The sequence below is a fragment of the Schistocerca piceifrons genome, chromosome 7 (assembly GCF_021461385.2).
Source record: "Schistocerca piceifrons isolate TAMUIC-IGC-003096 chromosome 7, iqSchPice1.1, whole genome shotgun sequence".
NCBI classification, from domain to species: Eukaryota; Metazoa; Arthropoda; class Insecta; order Orthoptera; family Acrididae; genus Schistocerca; species Schistocerca piceifrons.
This window is the reverse complement of record NC_060144.1, coordinates 26,403,063-26,419,632: the sequence shown is the minus strand read 5'-3', so window position 1 is coordinate 26,419,632 and position 16,570 is coordinate 26,403,063. Positions and strand designations below refer to the sequence as shown.

Sequence of the window (16,570 nt, the reverse complement as noted above, 5' to 3'; positions counted from 1 at the left end):
AAACACAACATGCACTTTTCTCACATGACATACTGAAAGCTTTGGATCAAAGCAGTCTGGTGGCTGCAGTATTTCTTGATTTCCAAAAAGCATTTGACTTAGTACCACATCTACATGTATTGTCAAAAGTATGATCATTTGGGGTATAAAGTGAAATGTGTGACTGGATTGAAGACTTTTTGGTAGGGAGATCACAACATGTTATCTTGGTTGGAGCATCATTGTCAGATGTAGAAATAACTTCAGGTGTACCCCCGAGAAGTGTTTGGGACTCTTGCTGTTCATGTTGTATATTAATGACCTTGCAGACAATATTAATAGCAACCTCAAACTTTTTGCAGATGACACTGTTATCTGTGATGACGTACTATCTGAAGGAAGCTGCCTAAGTGCTCAGTCGAATCTTGATAAGATTTCAAATTGTTGAAAAGTTTGGCAACTTGCTTTAAATGTTCTGAAATGTAAATTTGTGTACTTCACAATACAAAAAAGCATAGTATCTTATGACTATAATATCATTGAGTCACTGTTGAAGTCAATCAACTCATACAAATAACTGGGTGTAATACTTTCTAAGGATATGAAATGGTATGATCACCTAGGTTCAGTTATGTGTAAAGCAGGTGGTAGACTACAGTTCATTGGTAGAATTTGGGGAAGTGCAATCTGTCTACAAAGAGGATTACTTACAAATCACTTGTGCAACCGGCTCAAGAATGTTGCTCTTGTGTGTGGGACCCATACCAAATAAGACTAAAAGAAGATATTGAATGTGTATAGAGAAGGGCAGCACAAATGGCCACAGGTTTGTTTGATCTGAGGGAGAGTGTCACAGAGATAGTGACAGAACTGAGCAGGAAGACTCTTAAAGGTAGACATAAACTATCCTAGAGAAAGCCTATTAGCAAAGCTTCAAGAACCAACTGTAAATGCTGTTTCTATGGTTATAGTACAGTCCCATACATATTGCTCACATAGGGATCATGAGGATAAGATTAGAAAAATTACTGCATGCACAGAGTCATTCAGATAATCATTCTTCTCATGCTCCCATTTGCGAATGGAATGAGAGGAAACCCTAATATGTGGTACAGTGGGGCATACTCTCCGCCATGCATCTCATGGTGGTTTGCAGAGTGTAGATGTAGAGCTAGATGTAGATGTAATAAGGGCTAGTTCCAAATCATGTGGCTTCATCACCAGCTTCATCAAGGTCCAAGTTTCTCTCCAGAAGTGCCAGTTCAAGCTTAGAGAAGATACAGTGGGATTGAAGAATAGTTCCTATACTACACCTGGAGCACCATCTAACAAAGCAAAGGATAAGAGGAACAGAAAGTTGAAACAGGGGATGTCAGTAATAATATAGATACCTTCATAAACACAGACAAAAGAGTACAATGCCTGATGAGCACAGCTCTTGAATACTGCACCCATAACCATAGCTCTTGAATACTGCACCTGTCACCATGAACAACCAGCTACACCTAAGACCAGTATCAGCTACATGGATGTAGCCCTGCCCAGGTCCAGGAGTTGCCCACAGTGGATTAACTTGCACCATGTACAGAACTGACTGATGTGAAATGTGACAGCAGACAGCCTTCAGCAGCCAACATGAGCTACTCTCTGTGTGAACAGTGAACGAAGAACAAGAAGTTAGCTGATAGTTCAGACTCACCAAGAGCACCAGTGCCAGGAAAGTAAAATATGCTGTAAACAATCCCCCCTGGATTTCCAAGTTGTGATTCCAACAGACTGATGCCGTGTTGGACAATAATTAGATGACCATACTGCCCAAAGTTGAAGTAACAGTGGCACTAAACAGTGCACTACTGAACACAGTTGATGCTAGATTCACTGTGGCAAATAGCGGCTGCATTACAGACAGCCATTGAGGTAGTCACCAGGTCACAAACAGCTCAGCTTAGCCAGCACAATGAATTGGCTGACAATGTACATGTGGAATTCAAACAACATTAATAGTGGGTTTATACAGTTGTAATGTGTGGCCCCAATACGTGACTGGCTTGTGAGACACACTTAAAACAAGGTGCGAACTTGTGATGTGCTAATTATTACCAATGTCACTCTGACCATATGCCTATGAGCAGTGGCCTAGCAGTCTATGTTAACAGTGGCTTTTATCAACACCAAGAGCATTTCCCTTCACTGGAAAAACTGGAAGCAAAAGTGGTGCTGTAGAGACATAACACAGGCACATCTCCTCATTGGTGGGTATTGTACACCTCTTTGATCTACTACAATCAGTTGACTTCACTAAATTCCTGTCCCTTATCATGAAGGTCTTCATGGGTGTCAATTTTGTTCCAAAACATTCTTATTGGAACTCCAGAATGACAAACAATAGTGGTCACAAAAATTCCTTGTTGCCAAATAGCTTGCTGTCCTACTGCTGGGCCTTAATATCCATTTTTCTACCTAACAGGCAAAGGATGGCTGACACGAGTGATCCTGCAGTCATTGAGGGATTGCCGTGGAATATGTATTCAACAATGTGGAGTAGCCTCGCTTTCGATATGGATCCAGTCTACAGGTCATCAACTGGGAGACTTACAGGGCCCCATTTGAGCAAGAACTAGCACCCATAACACAGCCTCAAAATATTGGGAGTGAGGAAACACTGTGTCAACAAATGGAGAAGAAGCAGACCCTCTACTACTATTAGTCATTTCCTGTCTTGTTCCTCTTGCAGATAAAGTCAGGCAAAGCATCTGTCCATATGCCTCTTTATGAACTCTAATTTCTCTTATCTTTGTGACCCTTATGAGAAATGTGTGTTAGCAGCAGTGAATCATTCTGCAGTAGCTTCAAATGATGGTTATCCAAATTTTCTCATTAGCATTCCTGAAAAAGTGTCACCTTCTCTCCAGGGATTCCCATTTGAGTTCCTAAAACATCTCCATAATAACTGTGTGTTGTTCAAACCTGTGGGTAACAAATCTGGCAGTCTGCCTTTTAATTGCTTTGATGCCTTCCTTTAAGCTGATCTGTTGTGGGTCCCAAATGCTCAAACAGTACTCAAGAATACTTGTACATTGCACTGGTGTCCTGTAGGTGTTCTCCTTTATGAATGATCCATATGTTGCTAAAATTCTCCAGAGTCAAAACCATTTGCCTTTCCTACTACAATCCTTACATTTCATTCCACTTCATATCACTTTGCAACATTACACACAGTTCTTACATGAAGTGATTTTATCAAGTGAAACACTACTTACACTGTATTCGAACATTATGGGTTTGTTTTTCCTACTTGTTTACATTAACCACACCAACTAGAAATTTTGTTTGAATAATCTTTTATCCTTGTACAGTCACTCAGCGATGACATCTTCCCATACACCACAGCATCATCAGCAAACAGTCACAGATTGTTGCCCGTTCTGTCTGCCAGATAACTTATATATGCAGAAAATAAAACTAGTCATATCACACTTCCGTGGGGCACTCCTAAAGATACCCTTGTCTCTGATGAATACCCGCCGTCAAAGACAACGTACTGGATTCTACTAGTTATGAAGACTCTCAGCAGCTCATATATTTGGGAACCTGTTCCACATGCTCATATCTTTGTTAACAGTGTGCAGTGGGCCTTTGTGTCCAGTGCTTGCAGAAATTTAAAAACATGGAATCTGTCTATTGCTGTTCATCCATAATTTGCACTATATCATTTGAGAAAAGGGCAAGCTGCATTTCGCATCAGCATCAGCAGTGCTTTCTAAAACTGAGATGATTCATGGACAAAAGCTTTTTCGTTTCAAGGAAATTTATAGTATTCAGACTGAGAATATGTTCAAGAATTGTGCAGCAAACCAATGTTAAGGATAGTGGTGTGTAATTTTGTGGGTCCATTCTCTTCTGCTTCTTACATACAGGAGTCACCTGGACTATTTTTCAATTACTTGAGCCTTTGCACAGGACCTGAAATTCATGATAAATGCAAGCAAAGCAAGGGGCCAATGCTGTAGAGTACTCTTCATAAAACTGAATTGGGGCTCCACCTGAACCAGGCAGCTTATTCATTTTCAAATCTTTCGGTTGCTTCTCTGTGCTAGGGATCCCTATTATTATGTTGTCCATATGGAAATCTGTGCAACGGTCAAACAACAGTGTGTATGTACAATTCTCCTGGTGAATGTTTTCTTAAATGTAAAATTTAAAACTTGAGCTTTCTTTTTTCTGTCTTCTAATGCCACACCAGCCGTAGACCAGTATTACAGTATCATATTTCTTTGTCAAAGTTGATATATCAAATATGTATGTCAAAGAAATTTGATGGTGTAACACAAAACTTTATCATATCTCTCCTGTTGTCAAATAAAGTCCCTATGTCTTCTGTTCACTGCAATGTGAAATGTAACCACTTGGAGCATTGGTGTCACTATAGCTGTTTGGTGCCTCTGTAATGTGTTTGTAAACATTGCTTCAAAGTTGGTGTGTGTTCCTTCGACTCTCTTTATTTTTTAAAATACACTTGTTTTGACTAGGGTGATGGGGGCTGGAGGGGGGTATAGCAAGGAGCACGTTGCATGTTATTAATTGTGTGTTGATGGGCAGGTGGAATATGCTGCAGATGACTTCATGTCCACAATCACCACTATTTCTCAAGAGAGTATTCTGTTTTGTAATATGAGAAGGCACTTCACTGAGCAACTGAAATACACTCTCATCTATTAGACTGATATACTTTCTCATCCATTTGTAAGTAATTTATTTAAGACTTGACGTCTTCCACTTGCAGCTCTCACAACAAAGTTTGTGCTCTCGTAACAAATTTTGCTGAATGTTTTTATTATTTCGACGTAATACCTATGGCTTTCATCCAAGTATGTTTCCTTTTTTGCTGCTGCTTTTCTTCCAAATACACACACAATGCAATTGTGGTGTGAGCAACTGCAGTGCACAAGTGCACAATAACAAGGTGTTGTCTACCATCTTCAATTTGTTGAAAAATATGACGACTCTGTAATACCCCTTCTAAGCATCACATCAAATACCTTTGTCAGAGAAATTTGATGAATATTTGATCACATTTCTTTGTCAAAGAAATATGATAGTGTAATAACGGCCTTAGATCCACTTCGTGATTTTGCATAGAACACTATAACAGTCAGTAGCCCAGCATGACCACTTATGGCAACCACAGCCACATTGGCTCAATTTCAGTGCCCATGAAATTGGTTTTACATCAATTAACTTAAAATCCAGTCATGAAGTGGTTGCATAATTGTTCACTACATGAAATAAAATTGCTATCAACATGTACAGAAATCAGGTGTGGGCTGCCAAGATCTTTATGCCCTAACTAAACGATGACACAGCCTGGCAGATGTTAGAGGCTCTTCCCCACTGCTGCCAGGAGATACTACCATTTCAGATTGAAGGAGATTTCATGAATATGGCTGATGCCTTTGCTGTAGGTTTCTTGCAGGTTGAACATCTAGAGGACCAAACCAAATATATTTGGTCAGTGAGAGAATACAAGTTTTTTCAAGCTATACAAGGTACCAGTGATACGATTCATCCCCATCACTCCGTCAGTGTTAAACTGCCAGCTTAACACTGGAAAGACTCGAAATACTGACGGGCCGAGTGCCAGCCTCCAAATGTGTCCTACTACATAGTAGCTGTTTTCTGTATCATATTCCATATTTCTAAATTATAAGGCAGAGTTGGTGGCAATTATGAGCATTTACATTCAAGGGACAAGATGTGTAGTACTGCTGATAGACGCATATGAATTTTAGAGAGATATGGTTCCTTGCTTTTGGAACTAATAGCTCCTTCCTTACAGTGGAAAGAGGGATATATTGGGGAAGTTTTAAAGAAAGAGCAGGTTACTCAAATACTCTAATGAAAACGAAGGTTGACAAAGATGAAGTGGGGAAACATTAGAAAGGATCCATACGTGTCATTAACTGGAGGCACGGAAACATGCAAATATAGTGACAATACCGAAGGCAGACAAAGAGGTGTATCTCCAAAAGAGTTATTGATGAATAAGCCCACAGTTCTTGATTTCAAAATTATGTGAGAAACTATACTTGGAGAGACTTCTGCTGAAAGAGCAAGTGGAAAAAATTATCCCTAGGAGGAGTTGGGCATTGGCATGTACATTACATAGCCTATCAAATTCTGTGCTGTGGGGGAGGCTATGGATGCAATGGAGCATTGGGAATTCTTTTATGGATGTCGTCTGTGCTTATGAAAGCCTGTGGCTTGCAAGCCTTTTAATCATCAGTTTCCCATTGCCACATATCTTTCACCTCTGTACTTATCTTCAGGTAACAACCTTTCACCTGTGTATCCAATATGGGATCTCTCTAGATGACATCGGTGCTGGTGTGTCACAAAGATTGCTGCTGAGGCCAGTCATATGCCTGGTTTTTACAGTCAAAGTGCCACTTGCAGACCGAACGTAGCTTACTCTGTATGCAGTTGACATAATGGTATTTGGATGGAATATGATGGCTTGGCACCTGGACTGGTGCCTTATAGACATAAATTATTGTTTAGCCACCTTGAAATAAAAGTGATTACTACCTTTCAATGCATACAGAAGTTAAGCCATTACTATTAGTGATGGAAGATTCTGACCAACTTGAAAACCTCAACCAAATTCAACGAGAAATAGTACATTGGTTCAGAAGTGCACACTACCTCTGTGTAATGTTGAGGCTTTAGCACATACAGCATCTATGGTGGAATTTGCTGGGTTGCTTGAAGCAAAGTGAAAATGGAAGTCAGCAGAAGATCACACAGACATTCTGTACAAGTTACTGCTCAGACAGCTCTTAAAGAACACCACCACATTGTAAGGGAATGTAACATATCCCCATATTCAGCTCTTGCGAGTACAGAGTAATGTGCTGCAAATGACATACCATCTGCTAATGGATTATACCACAGAGCATCTTTTGCAAGTTAAAGGCACTCACTTCTATGTGCCTCCAGGGAGTGTTTTCAGAAGACTGATTTTTTTACAAGAGGTTATGATAACCACGGGACTGCCACATATCCTGGCACTTGGGCAGAAAATCCAACATTGCGCTAAAATAAGAATGGCAGATCTGCTGACACAATAATCAGAAGCTGATGAATGGAGGACATAAAGAGTCATAACGAAAGACGACCTAACATAATGCACAAAACAATCTCCCCTTCCTCCCCCTCATAATGAATCATAAAGTTTCTAGACATAGTGAGAAATCACAGATAAAATACAGGGTGATTCAAAAAGAATACCACAACTTTAGGAATTTAAAACTCTGCAACGACAAAAGGCAGAGCTAAGCACTATCTGTCGACGAATTAAGGGAGCTATAAAGTTTCATTTAGTTGTACATTTGTTCGCTTCAGGCGCTGTTGACTAGGCATCAGCGTCAGTTGATGGTAAGATGGCGACTGCTCAACAGAAAGCTTTTTGTGTTATTGAGTACGGCAGAAGTGAATCGACGACAGTTGTTCAGCGTGCATTTCGAACGAAGTATGGTGTTAAACCTCCTGATAGGTGGTGTATTAAACGTTGGTATAAACAGTTTACAGAGGAAGGGTGTTTGTGCAAAGGGAAAAGTTCTGGACGGCCGAGAACGAGTGATGAAAATGTAGCACGCATCCAGCAAGCATTTGTTCTCAGCCCAGGAAAATCGACTCGCAGAGCTAGCAGAGAGCTGCAAATTCCACAATCAACTGTATGGAGAGTCCTACGAAAAAGGTTAGTTATGAAACCTTATCGTCTGAAAACTACCCGAGGCGATGGATCGGCCGCCAGGCAGCCCGTGACAGAGCACTTCATCACTGGCCTCCAAGAAGCCCTGATCTTACCCCCTGCGATTTTTTCTTATGGGGGTATGTTAAGGATATGGTGTTTCGGCCACCTCTCCCAGCCACCATTGATGATTTGAAACGAGAAATAACAGCAGCTATCCAAACTGTTACGCCTGATATGCTACAGAGAGTGTGGAACGAGTTGGAGTATCGGGTTGATATTGCTCGAGTGTCTGGAGGGGGCCATGTTGAACATCTCTGAACTTGTTTTTGAGTGAAAAAAAAACCTTTTTAAATACTCTTTGTAATGATGTATAACAGAAGGTTATATTATGTTTCTTTCATTAAATACACATTTTTAAAGTTGTGGTATTCTTTTTGAATCACCCTGTATATCTATATTATTCTTCTGAAAGGAAATTCTTACAAAGTACTTGTTTTTATCTAAATTATACTTTATTACATTAGTGCACACTTAACAACAAGTGTACACATTTGATCCTTTTGCTACTGTGGGCATGTATACACATCCTGATCACCATTGCCCAGATGTTGTGGACATGTATGTGTGCACCACTTGGCTTTTCCTATAGTGCTGTGAACGTCTGAATGCTCCCTGAGGTGCCGACCTCTACTGCTGCAGACAAATTACTTCTATATCTTGGTGAATAAACAAGTTTCGAGTATTTATAGTGCAATATACATGTCTCATTGTGTGCTGTCTTTTGCAGAAAACCTCAATTCTGTATCGTGAATTGCTTGTGAATATGGCAATTGTTATGACCACATGATCTGCGATGCACAAGGACATGAGTGGCTACATTGTGTGCAAGCATCCTTTGGATGTAAGACCCATTAACTCAAGAACAAAATGAGATCTCGTTCTGTTCTCAATTTTAAAGAAAATTTTGATATATTATATACATTTCATTCAGTGCAGTGTATGAGCTAATGTCAAACATGCATAAAGCTTACGCAATGTGTTTTTACCTGTGTAAACTCTTTAAAATTTTGTGCAGTGTTTTACTTTGTTTGATGCAGTGCAGTAACTATGATGAATTATGAAAAGAAATTCAGTTCTTTGAGTGAAGATATCAGGCTTTAATATGTACAAAAATCAAATTTTTTCATTTCATATTGGCTAGAATGCCATCTCTCAACACAGGCAACATTTTGCTTAATTTGATGCAGCACAGTGTGTATAATGGATAATGAAAAGAAATTCAGTTCTTTATTGAGTGAAGATATCAGACTACAGGATATGCAACAATAAAAATTTTTCACCTAATAGTTTCCGAAAAGTGAGATAAGTATTTCATATCAGCCAGAACACCATCTCTCAGCACAGGCACCGGCCATAACAAAAGCAGTCTCAGCACAGAATGCAAAGAGTCCATCTGTAGCAGGGTTAATTTCTGTCTGTCCCTTGTAATTTTTTGAGGGATATTGCAGGTGCTGCAAGGACTGGAACTAAAAATCAAACCAGGGGAGACAGTTGCCCTAGTGGGAAGTTCGGGCTGTGGAAAGTCCACTGTTGTGCAACTAATACAAAGATTGTATGATCCCCAGCTGGGATCTGTAAGTATTAATGTACAGTACGTAGTTGTAATTTGAAACTATTCAAGTTTGTGTAGAAAAACATTATCGATGTAGATTAAGTATTGCTTGTGTTAACTGTGCATCTGGACTATTTAATTTTATATTTTTCCTTTGGTAAGAGAGTGATTTCCCTCTCGCCCCAACCTCTCTCTCTCTCTCTCTCTCTCTCTCTCTCTCTCTCTCTCTCTCTCTGTGTGTGTGTGTGTGTGTGTGTGTGTGTGTGTGTGTGTGTGTGTGTGTTTGTGAGCCTGTGCGTGCACGCATGCAGCACATTGAATTTTGCTTCTCTTGGTACTCATTGCAAAATACATGGTATCTGACATCTCACTTTTGTCTTTAGTTGTAAACTAGTAGGATAGTTCTAAATTTCAAATTTCTACTGACATCATCAGATCATCACCTCATGTTATAAAAATCTTCAGTACTTTTGTTAAATTGCAGAAACTGGTCAGACTGTTGAAAGTTTCACAGCTATTTTCATACAACATTAATTTATCACCAACAGAACTATTTAATGTTGCAGACTAATGTGTCAGTTAGAAAGGCGATGGGCAGTGCTTCTTGAAATAACCAGATTGCAGTACCAATAAAGTGTTCTTACAATGGCAGAATTGGAACTGGCTTCTGTTGTGCTTTAGTTTTGAATCATTTGGAAAGAGTTGACTGGGAAACAATCAAAGTTGGCATTCTAGATAGTGATGTTTCAGCAACCATTTGTCTGGTCCAGTAAAAAAAATGTTAATTTGGGTCCAGTGTGTTGTCACAGAAAGAGGCTTTGAAATTGTGTTTTTCATGAAATTCAGTTTTTCATTGGTGTTTCACCAGACTTACAAATGTAATGGACATGTAGCTATCTTTTTCTCTGCAGTTTAACTTCCATATACTTTACATATGAATTTATAGTAAAATTTTCCTTGAAAAATATGAAAAATATATGCAGGAATTACTTTTAACATATTTTACTGGTGTTATTTTTTTATATATATATTGTAGATGTATTTGTAATGTACTTCTTGACAGATGAATTAAAATTCCACAATGTTCTGATTGATATTAGTGTTATAATTTTCATTGGCTTGTGTAAAGATAGTAAGAATGAAGATTCCTTATGACAGTCAGTTACTCATATTTGTTGTACTCAAAGTACAAGGACAAAACAACAGGTTGATTTCTTGCTGCGTGTGCTTCAGCACTATAAAACTTTTTATCTCAATGCCAAATAATGTAGTAGTTATTGTTTGCTATTTTTGTAATGTAATATTGAAGAAACAGAGCTAGACAAGAGAAAACTAACTAGTACAAAGCATTTTATATGACTATATTAAAATATTACTCTGTTCCCTACACAAATCTTGCACATTGCCGGGATGGGTGGCTCGAGTGTCTCAATGATATAACCAGCAGGCACACCAGAGGGTTACCTGTGTAGAGGTCAGACCAACACATGGTACTGGAAAAGAGACAGCAGTCATTTCAGTAATTTCAGGGGCAGTTGTTGAAATGTAGCAGGATAGGCTTAATCCTTTTGCAACGTTTCTACTCCTTTAGATAACTAATTTGTTTTCTCATCTTTGGTTGCTTCCACCTACACACACGCTGCATGTTCTTGCGCACATAAAGTTGCCAGATTATTATTTGTGCATTACTTTACATAATGTTATTATTCACGTCATAATCAGATGATTCGAATGGTGTATTTAGTTTTGCCTAAAACCTTGTTAGTTGAGAGAAATTAAGAACTGGAGTTGTTCCAATAACATGTAATCATGAAAATGTTGTAAACCAGCAACAGTTTATTCACAAAAAGACCTAGCTTACTGGATAACCATAGTTTTACTCTTTCCCATAAGTAGTGTTCTTTCCCTGGAAACTTATAAAACAGGAAAATATTTGTAATTCAAGTTTTGACCCACATGACATTACTTTCGTCATTTGAGGCCTTAGCTTGTTTATTTCCCAGATTTGACATTGTACTCTGATTCAGATAGTACCACTAATTAAGAAATTTAATAAATTAGAAAAATTTTTAATCTGAGAATTTTATGTGAAATTCAGAAAACCACTGTGTTGGTGTGCAGTGTATTAATCAAATAGTACTTCGAACTTTAATACTTTTATAAACATTTGGCATACAGTAAGCCAATATTATTGTTGGGCTAAGTAGGTTGACCCCACTACTAAATTTGGACATTATATTATTGTAAAGTAAAATGTAATTACTGAATTCATTAATTATTTGTACATCTGCCTTTATATACTTCCACCCAATAATGGGTCTGGAGTTAGCAGCTATAATTCAATCAGTTAACATCTATGTGTTAGCATCCACTCTTATATGCAAATTGGATTCGAACTATGACACAGCTAAATTTCAATGTCGATAAAAGCGAGTCTGCGAGTGCTGTTCATTCTGATTACATTTTATACCATAATTTATGCCTAGCTCCCACCTGATTCACACCTGAAGATGAAGGTCACATGGAGTAAGATAACATGTATGTGCATAAAGTTCATGGCTGGAAGTCACCCAGGTAATGTCTCAATGTCAGTCAGCATAATCATGATTGTCAGTGTGTCAGTGATAATATCTGCAGCCAGTACATTAACTGGTCTACATCTCAATGCAAGAGTTATAGGTATTCAATGTACTAAATGCGAAAGTTTGTGTCTCACCACCAGCTCACAAACATGTATGAGTGAACATGTGTATTTTTTTGGTAAGAACTTATTTAGATAGTCAGTGCTGTGTGGAAATGTGATGAGGGGAGATGTAAGTCACAAACGTGTGTACAACTATTAACAAGTTATTTCACCACTGTCTAGCACCAGTTATAATTAGTCACTAACTTGGTTTACAGATGTTACTGTCTTGAGGGAAAGTTAACTGATTGGTTGAGTATTACTGGTGGAATTCTAACTAACAAAATACTAGTATAATGGAAAGGTATTGTGAGAACTAGTCATTATTCAAGTGTAAATTAATTTGAATAAATGTGAAAATGTACAAACGTGAAAATGTACAAACTCATATCAATAGTGTTGCATTTGTCACTGAACTGTAGGACCAAGCCGGTCGCGGTGGCCGAGCGGTTCTAGGCGCTTCAGTCTGGAACCACGCGACTGCTGTGGTTGCAGGTTTGAATCCTGCCTCAGGCATGGATGTCTGTGATGTCCTTAGGTTAGTTAGGTTTAAGTGGTTTTAAGTTCTAGGGGACTGATGACCTCAGATGTTAAGTCCCATAGTGCTCGGAGCCATTTGAACCATTTTTGTAGGACCAAAAATTAAAGCAGTTTCATGATGGCCTTTAATGGATGAAAACATGTGGAAACTACAGCGATTATATGTCCTGAGGACATGCAGTTCTACTGAATGATTTATGATGATGGTATCTCCTTGGATAAAATGATCTGTACAATGTTCTTTGATACAAACCCAGTTTTAGGCTTCATCACCGCACACATCCAGCACACCTCCTGATGACTCCAGACCAATGAAATTGCTGCCATGCCACTTGCACTAAATGCAGTCAGTGTGGAAAGCTACCCTTCAGTTCTAAAAGCATTACATTTATCCCGCTAAGGTCTTCATGGTCTCCTCTTGACCCACCTGGAAAACTGAGTCAGCATCCTATGATAAGTGGGTTGCGCTGAAATAAGGAGTTTGGCAGAAAAGTGCAAAATGACAAAGCAAGAAGGGCTAGAGGACAAAAGAAAAGCTGTAGAAACATATATGACTATGAGAAGGTTGCTACCTATTGGAAATTTAAAGAAACCTTTGGAGAAAAGAGCAGCAGCTATATGAATATCAAGAGCTCTTTTGGTGAGCCAGTACTAAGCAGAAAAAGGAAAGCTGTTATGTGAAGGAATATATATAAGGACGAGCTGTACAAGTGAATCAAACTTATAGACAATGTTGTAGAAGCAGAAGATGAAGTAAAAGATGATGAGATGGATTATATGATACTGCAAGAGGAATTTTTCAGTGCTCTGGAAATCTAACAAGGAAACATCACCAAATTGACTTCATATGCTAAGGGGAAAAAACGCACATACGAGGTCGGCCCCACACAAAAATTGCACCATAATTCTACAGAATGAAGTTGTGACCTTCTGAATGTACGGTGTTTAAACTTTTGTGTACACCAACTGTCTGTCGATTGCTCTGCCCCACTACAGCTGCTTAATGCCAGTGTGTGAAGTGCTTTACGGTGGAATGAATAAGAGGTTTGTCAAATTATGTGGTTTCTAACCTGTGGCTGGTGCCAAAGATCTCTGTACTTCGAACATTTTTATGTATCAATTCACAAATGAAGTGTAAATGAAAGAAAAAATGATTGTGTCACTAAAGAAGTAGCATAGCACTATTTAATTATTAACATCACTGTTTAGCATTATTCTGTTTGGATTTTATGGCTGATACTGCTGAAGTGAAGCAGATTTACAGGAGATGCAACATTCTTCAATGTTATTGGCATAACTGAATAGTAAATTGAAAAACATTAACTTCATTTTGTAATAATTCTTTAGTTGTTTAGGTTTATTCATCTTAATTTTGTGTTGTATCAATATGAGAACATTATTAAAATAATATAGAACTTACATTTGCATGAGTTTGACATACTACCTACTCACGTTGCTTACCTATTTTTTGTGTAGAATAATGTGTGTTTGTGAATAACGTTTCAAAAAACCCTGGACAGATATGTCTTATTTGTCACTCTGCTAGTAGTTAATGCTCACGCATTAGGCAGCTACAGTTGGTGTTAGAGCAAGTGACAAAAAACTGGTGTGTACAAAAGTTTAAAAGCCTGTACTTTCTGAAGGTCATAACTACATACTATCAAAATTATTGCCCAATTTTTTGTGTGGGGTCGATTGCAGGGGCTGATAACTTGGATGTGAGCTTTCTTCTTCTTGAAATATTAGGTCAGGTTGGTGACATTTCCTTGTAAGTCAAAACAAGACATCTGGAGTAGATGACATTGCCTCAGAATTATTGAGTTACTGGTACTAGGCAGAAAATTATTCCACCTGCTACCCCAGGTGTCTGAAACAGACAAAATACCTCCAGACGTCATGAAGGGTGTAATAATCCCAAATCCAAAGGACAGATGCGAACATGTATGAATATTACTGAACCGTCAGTTTAATAAGTCATGGTTACAAAATATGAGGTGGCACCCAAAAATAACAAGAATTTTTTTACAAAACATTGTGTATTTGACAGAATATTTTCAAAACTTTAACATCTACAAAATAGTATCTATCAGACATAATACTCCTGTACCAACATTTTTTACGTTGGTGGAAATCATTTTAAACTCATCTGAAGTTATGCTGTTTAGTGCTTCAAAAGAGTTTTTTCACTTTTTCTTCATCTTGAAAATGCCTTCCTTATAGGGAAGATTAAGTTCCTTGGCAGTTTTCCATTTTCATTCCTATCAATATCTGGACATCACCCTCCATGCCACTGTGGTTCTTTGTTGTAGTCCCGTTCAATTCATGATGAGACTATATTCATGTGAATTTAGACAATTTGTATGGTCTCTGTGCCTCTGCTGTCTCAGGTGTAGGGCACAGATCAAATCCTGTGCTGTGTTTTCATGACTGAGTGTGTCTGTGAAATCTGAGCAGTGCCACTACTGCCACTAACCAGCTGCATGAGGACATGCCTATCTTGTGCCCAGAGAGATTTGAGTGCTGACGTCATGTACCACTGAGCAGTCACCACTGACTGGCCCACCACCATTATGCTCATGTTGAAATCATAACATCATGTGCAAAAGCTAAACATCTGTCACACAAACCTACATTTTCTTGCAGCACATCAGATCTGCTCTCCAGTGGGGTTCTGTGTGGCAGCTGTGCCACAGGAATGCATGAATGGACTGGACTGCTCACAGCCAGCACAAGCTAATTGTGTCACATATCCGTCAGTGTGCATATACACTGGTAGGCAAAATTCTGCCAACGTGTGTGGTTTGCATAGTTGTGGGTTGGGAAAATGCAACGGCTGTGTGACTTTAGCCACTATACGGTAAAGACGCGTTTTCCCAGAATATTTTCAGCAGTCTGCAGACCATGTAGTTTGAGCCAACATGAGCTCCCCTTTGGCCCATTTGGAAGTTTTTTTGGCACTCCCCAGTCATTTTTGATTTTGTTTCAATGTTTCTGTGAAGTAGTCAGTGCCCCACTGTCATGAAGAAAGTTAGTTTCATTCCAGATTTGCTGTTCTCCTACACTCACATGATTGGGTGACACACTTGTCACCGAGGAGTGTACACCCTCTGGGATCGACGCCATTATCGTGATCTCTGGTTAATGGACATTGCCTTCAGATTTCACTTTTGTCACCTTTTCATTTACTCATTTGTGTGGAACAAATACATTTTTGACAGACGCGTACATTATCAATTTCCATCACCATAGCCTACATTCTGTACGTAGTGCATGGGTGCAACTGACATGTAAGCAGCAATAGCAACACATTCCTGCTTTACTGTTGTTATGATGGACTCTGATAATTGATGATAAATTAAACAACTACCACAAAATTCATGCTTTGTACCAAGATTGCTCTTGAAGTTACACAAATGATTTTCTAAAGCCACTAACTTTATTTCTGATTCCGTGATGGGAGATAAGAATGGGGATGAGATGATAGGACAGAGGGGCTGGAAACTTTTGGGTGGAGGGTGTGGGGACAGTATGTTACCATACGTTGAAGCCAGGATAATTGCGGGAGCGGAGAATGTGTTGTAAGGTTAACTCCCATCCATGCAATTCGAAAAAGCTGGTGGTGGAAGGAACTATTCAGGTGGCTCAGATAGTGAAGCAGCCATTGAAATCAAGTCTGTTGTGTTTAGACCACCCTGCGGCATGACATGCAGCTGAACACGACACACTTGATTTAAATGGCTGCTTCACTACCTGAGCCATCTGAATTCTTCTCTCCACTACCAGCTGTTCTGAATTGTGCAGATGGGTGTTATCCTTGCAACACATTCTCCACTCCCATAATTATCCTGGCCTCAACCTGTGGTAACCTACTGTTCCCACACCCTCCGCCCAACAGTTTCCACGCTCTCTGTTGTATCATCTCCTCTTCATTCTCATCTCCCACCCTGTTTATTTGCAATGCTCTGCCAGTTCATCTGCTTGTGTTTCCCCACTCTGCTCCTTT

The 16,570-nt window shown here is 39.0% G+C and overlaps 1 protein-coding gene across 1 annotated transcript in view; it reads left to right on the top strand.

Moving 5' to 3' along the window:
• LOC124804898 (multidrug resistance protein homolog 49-like) overlaps nucleotides 1–16,570 on the top strand; it is a 384,892-nt gene that overhangs the window by 231,903 nt on the left and 136,419 nt on the right. Inside the window, exon 11 of the mRNA XM_047265271.1 lies at nucleotides 9,241–9,366. Coding sequence (XP_047121227.1) covers nucleotides 9,241–9,366 — 126 coding nt within the window. The remainder of the gene's footprint in view (nucleotides 1–9,240; nucleotides 9,367–16,570) is intronic.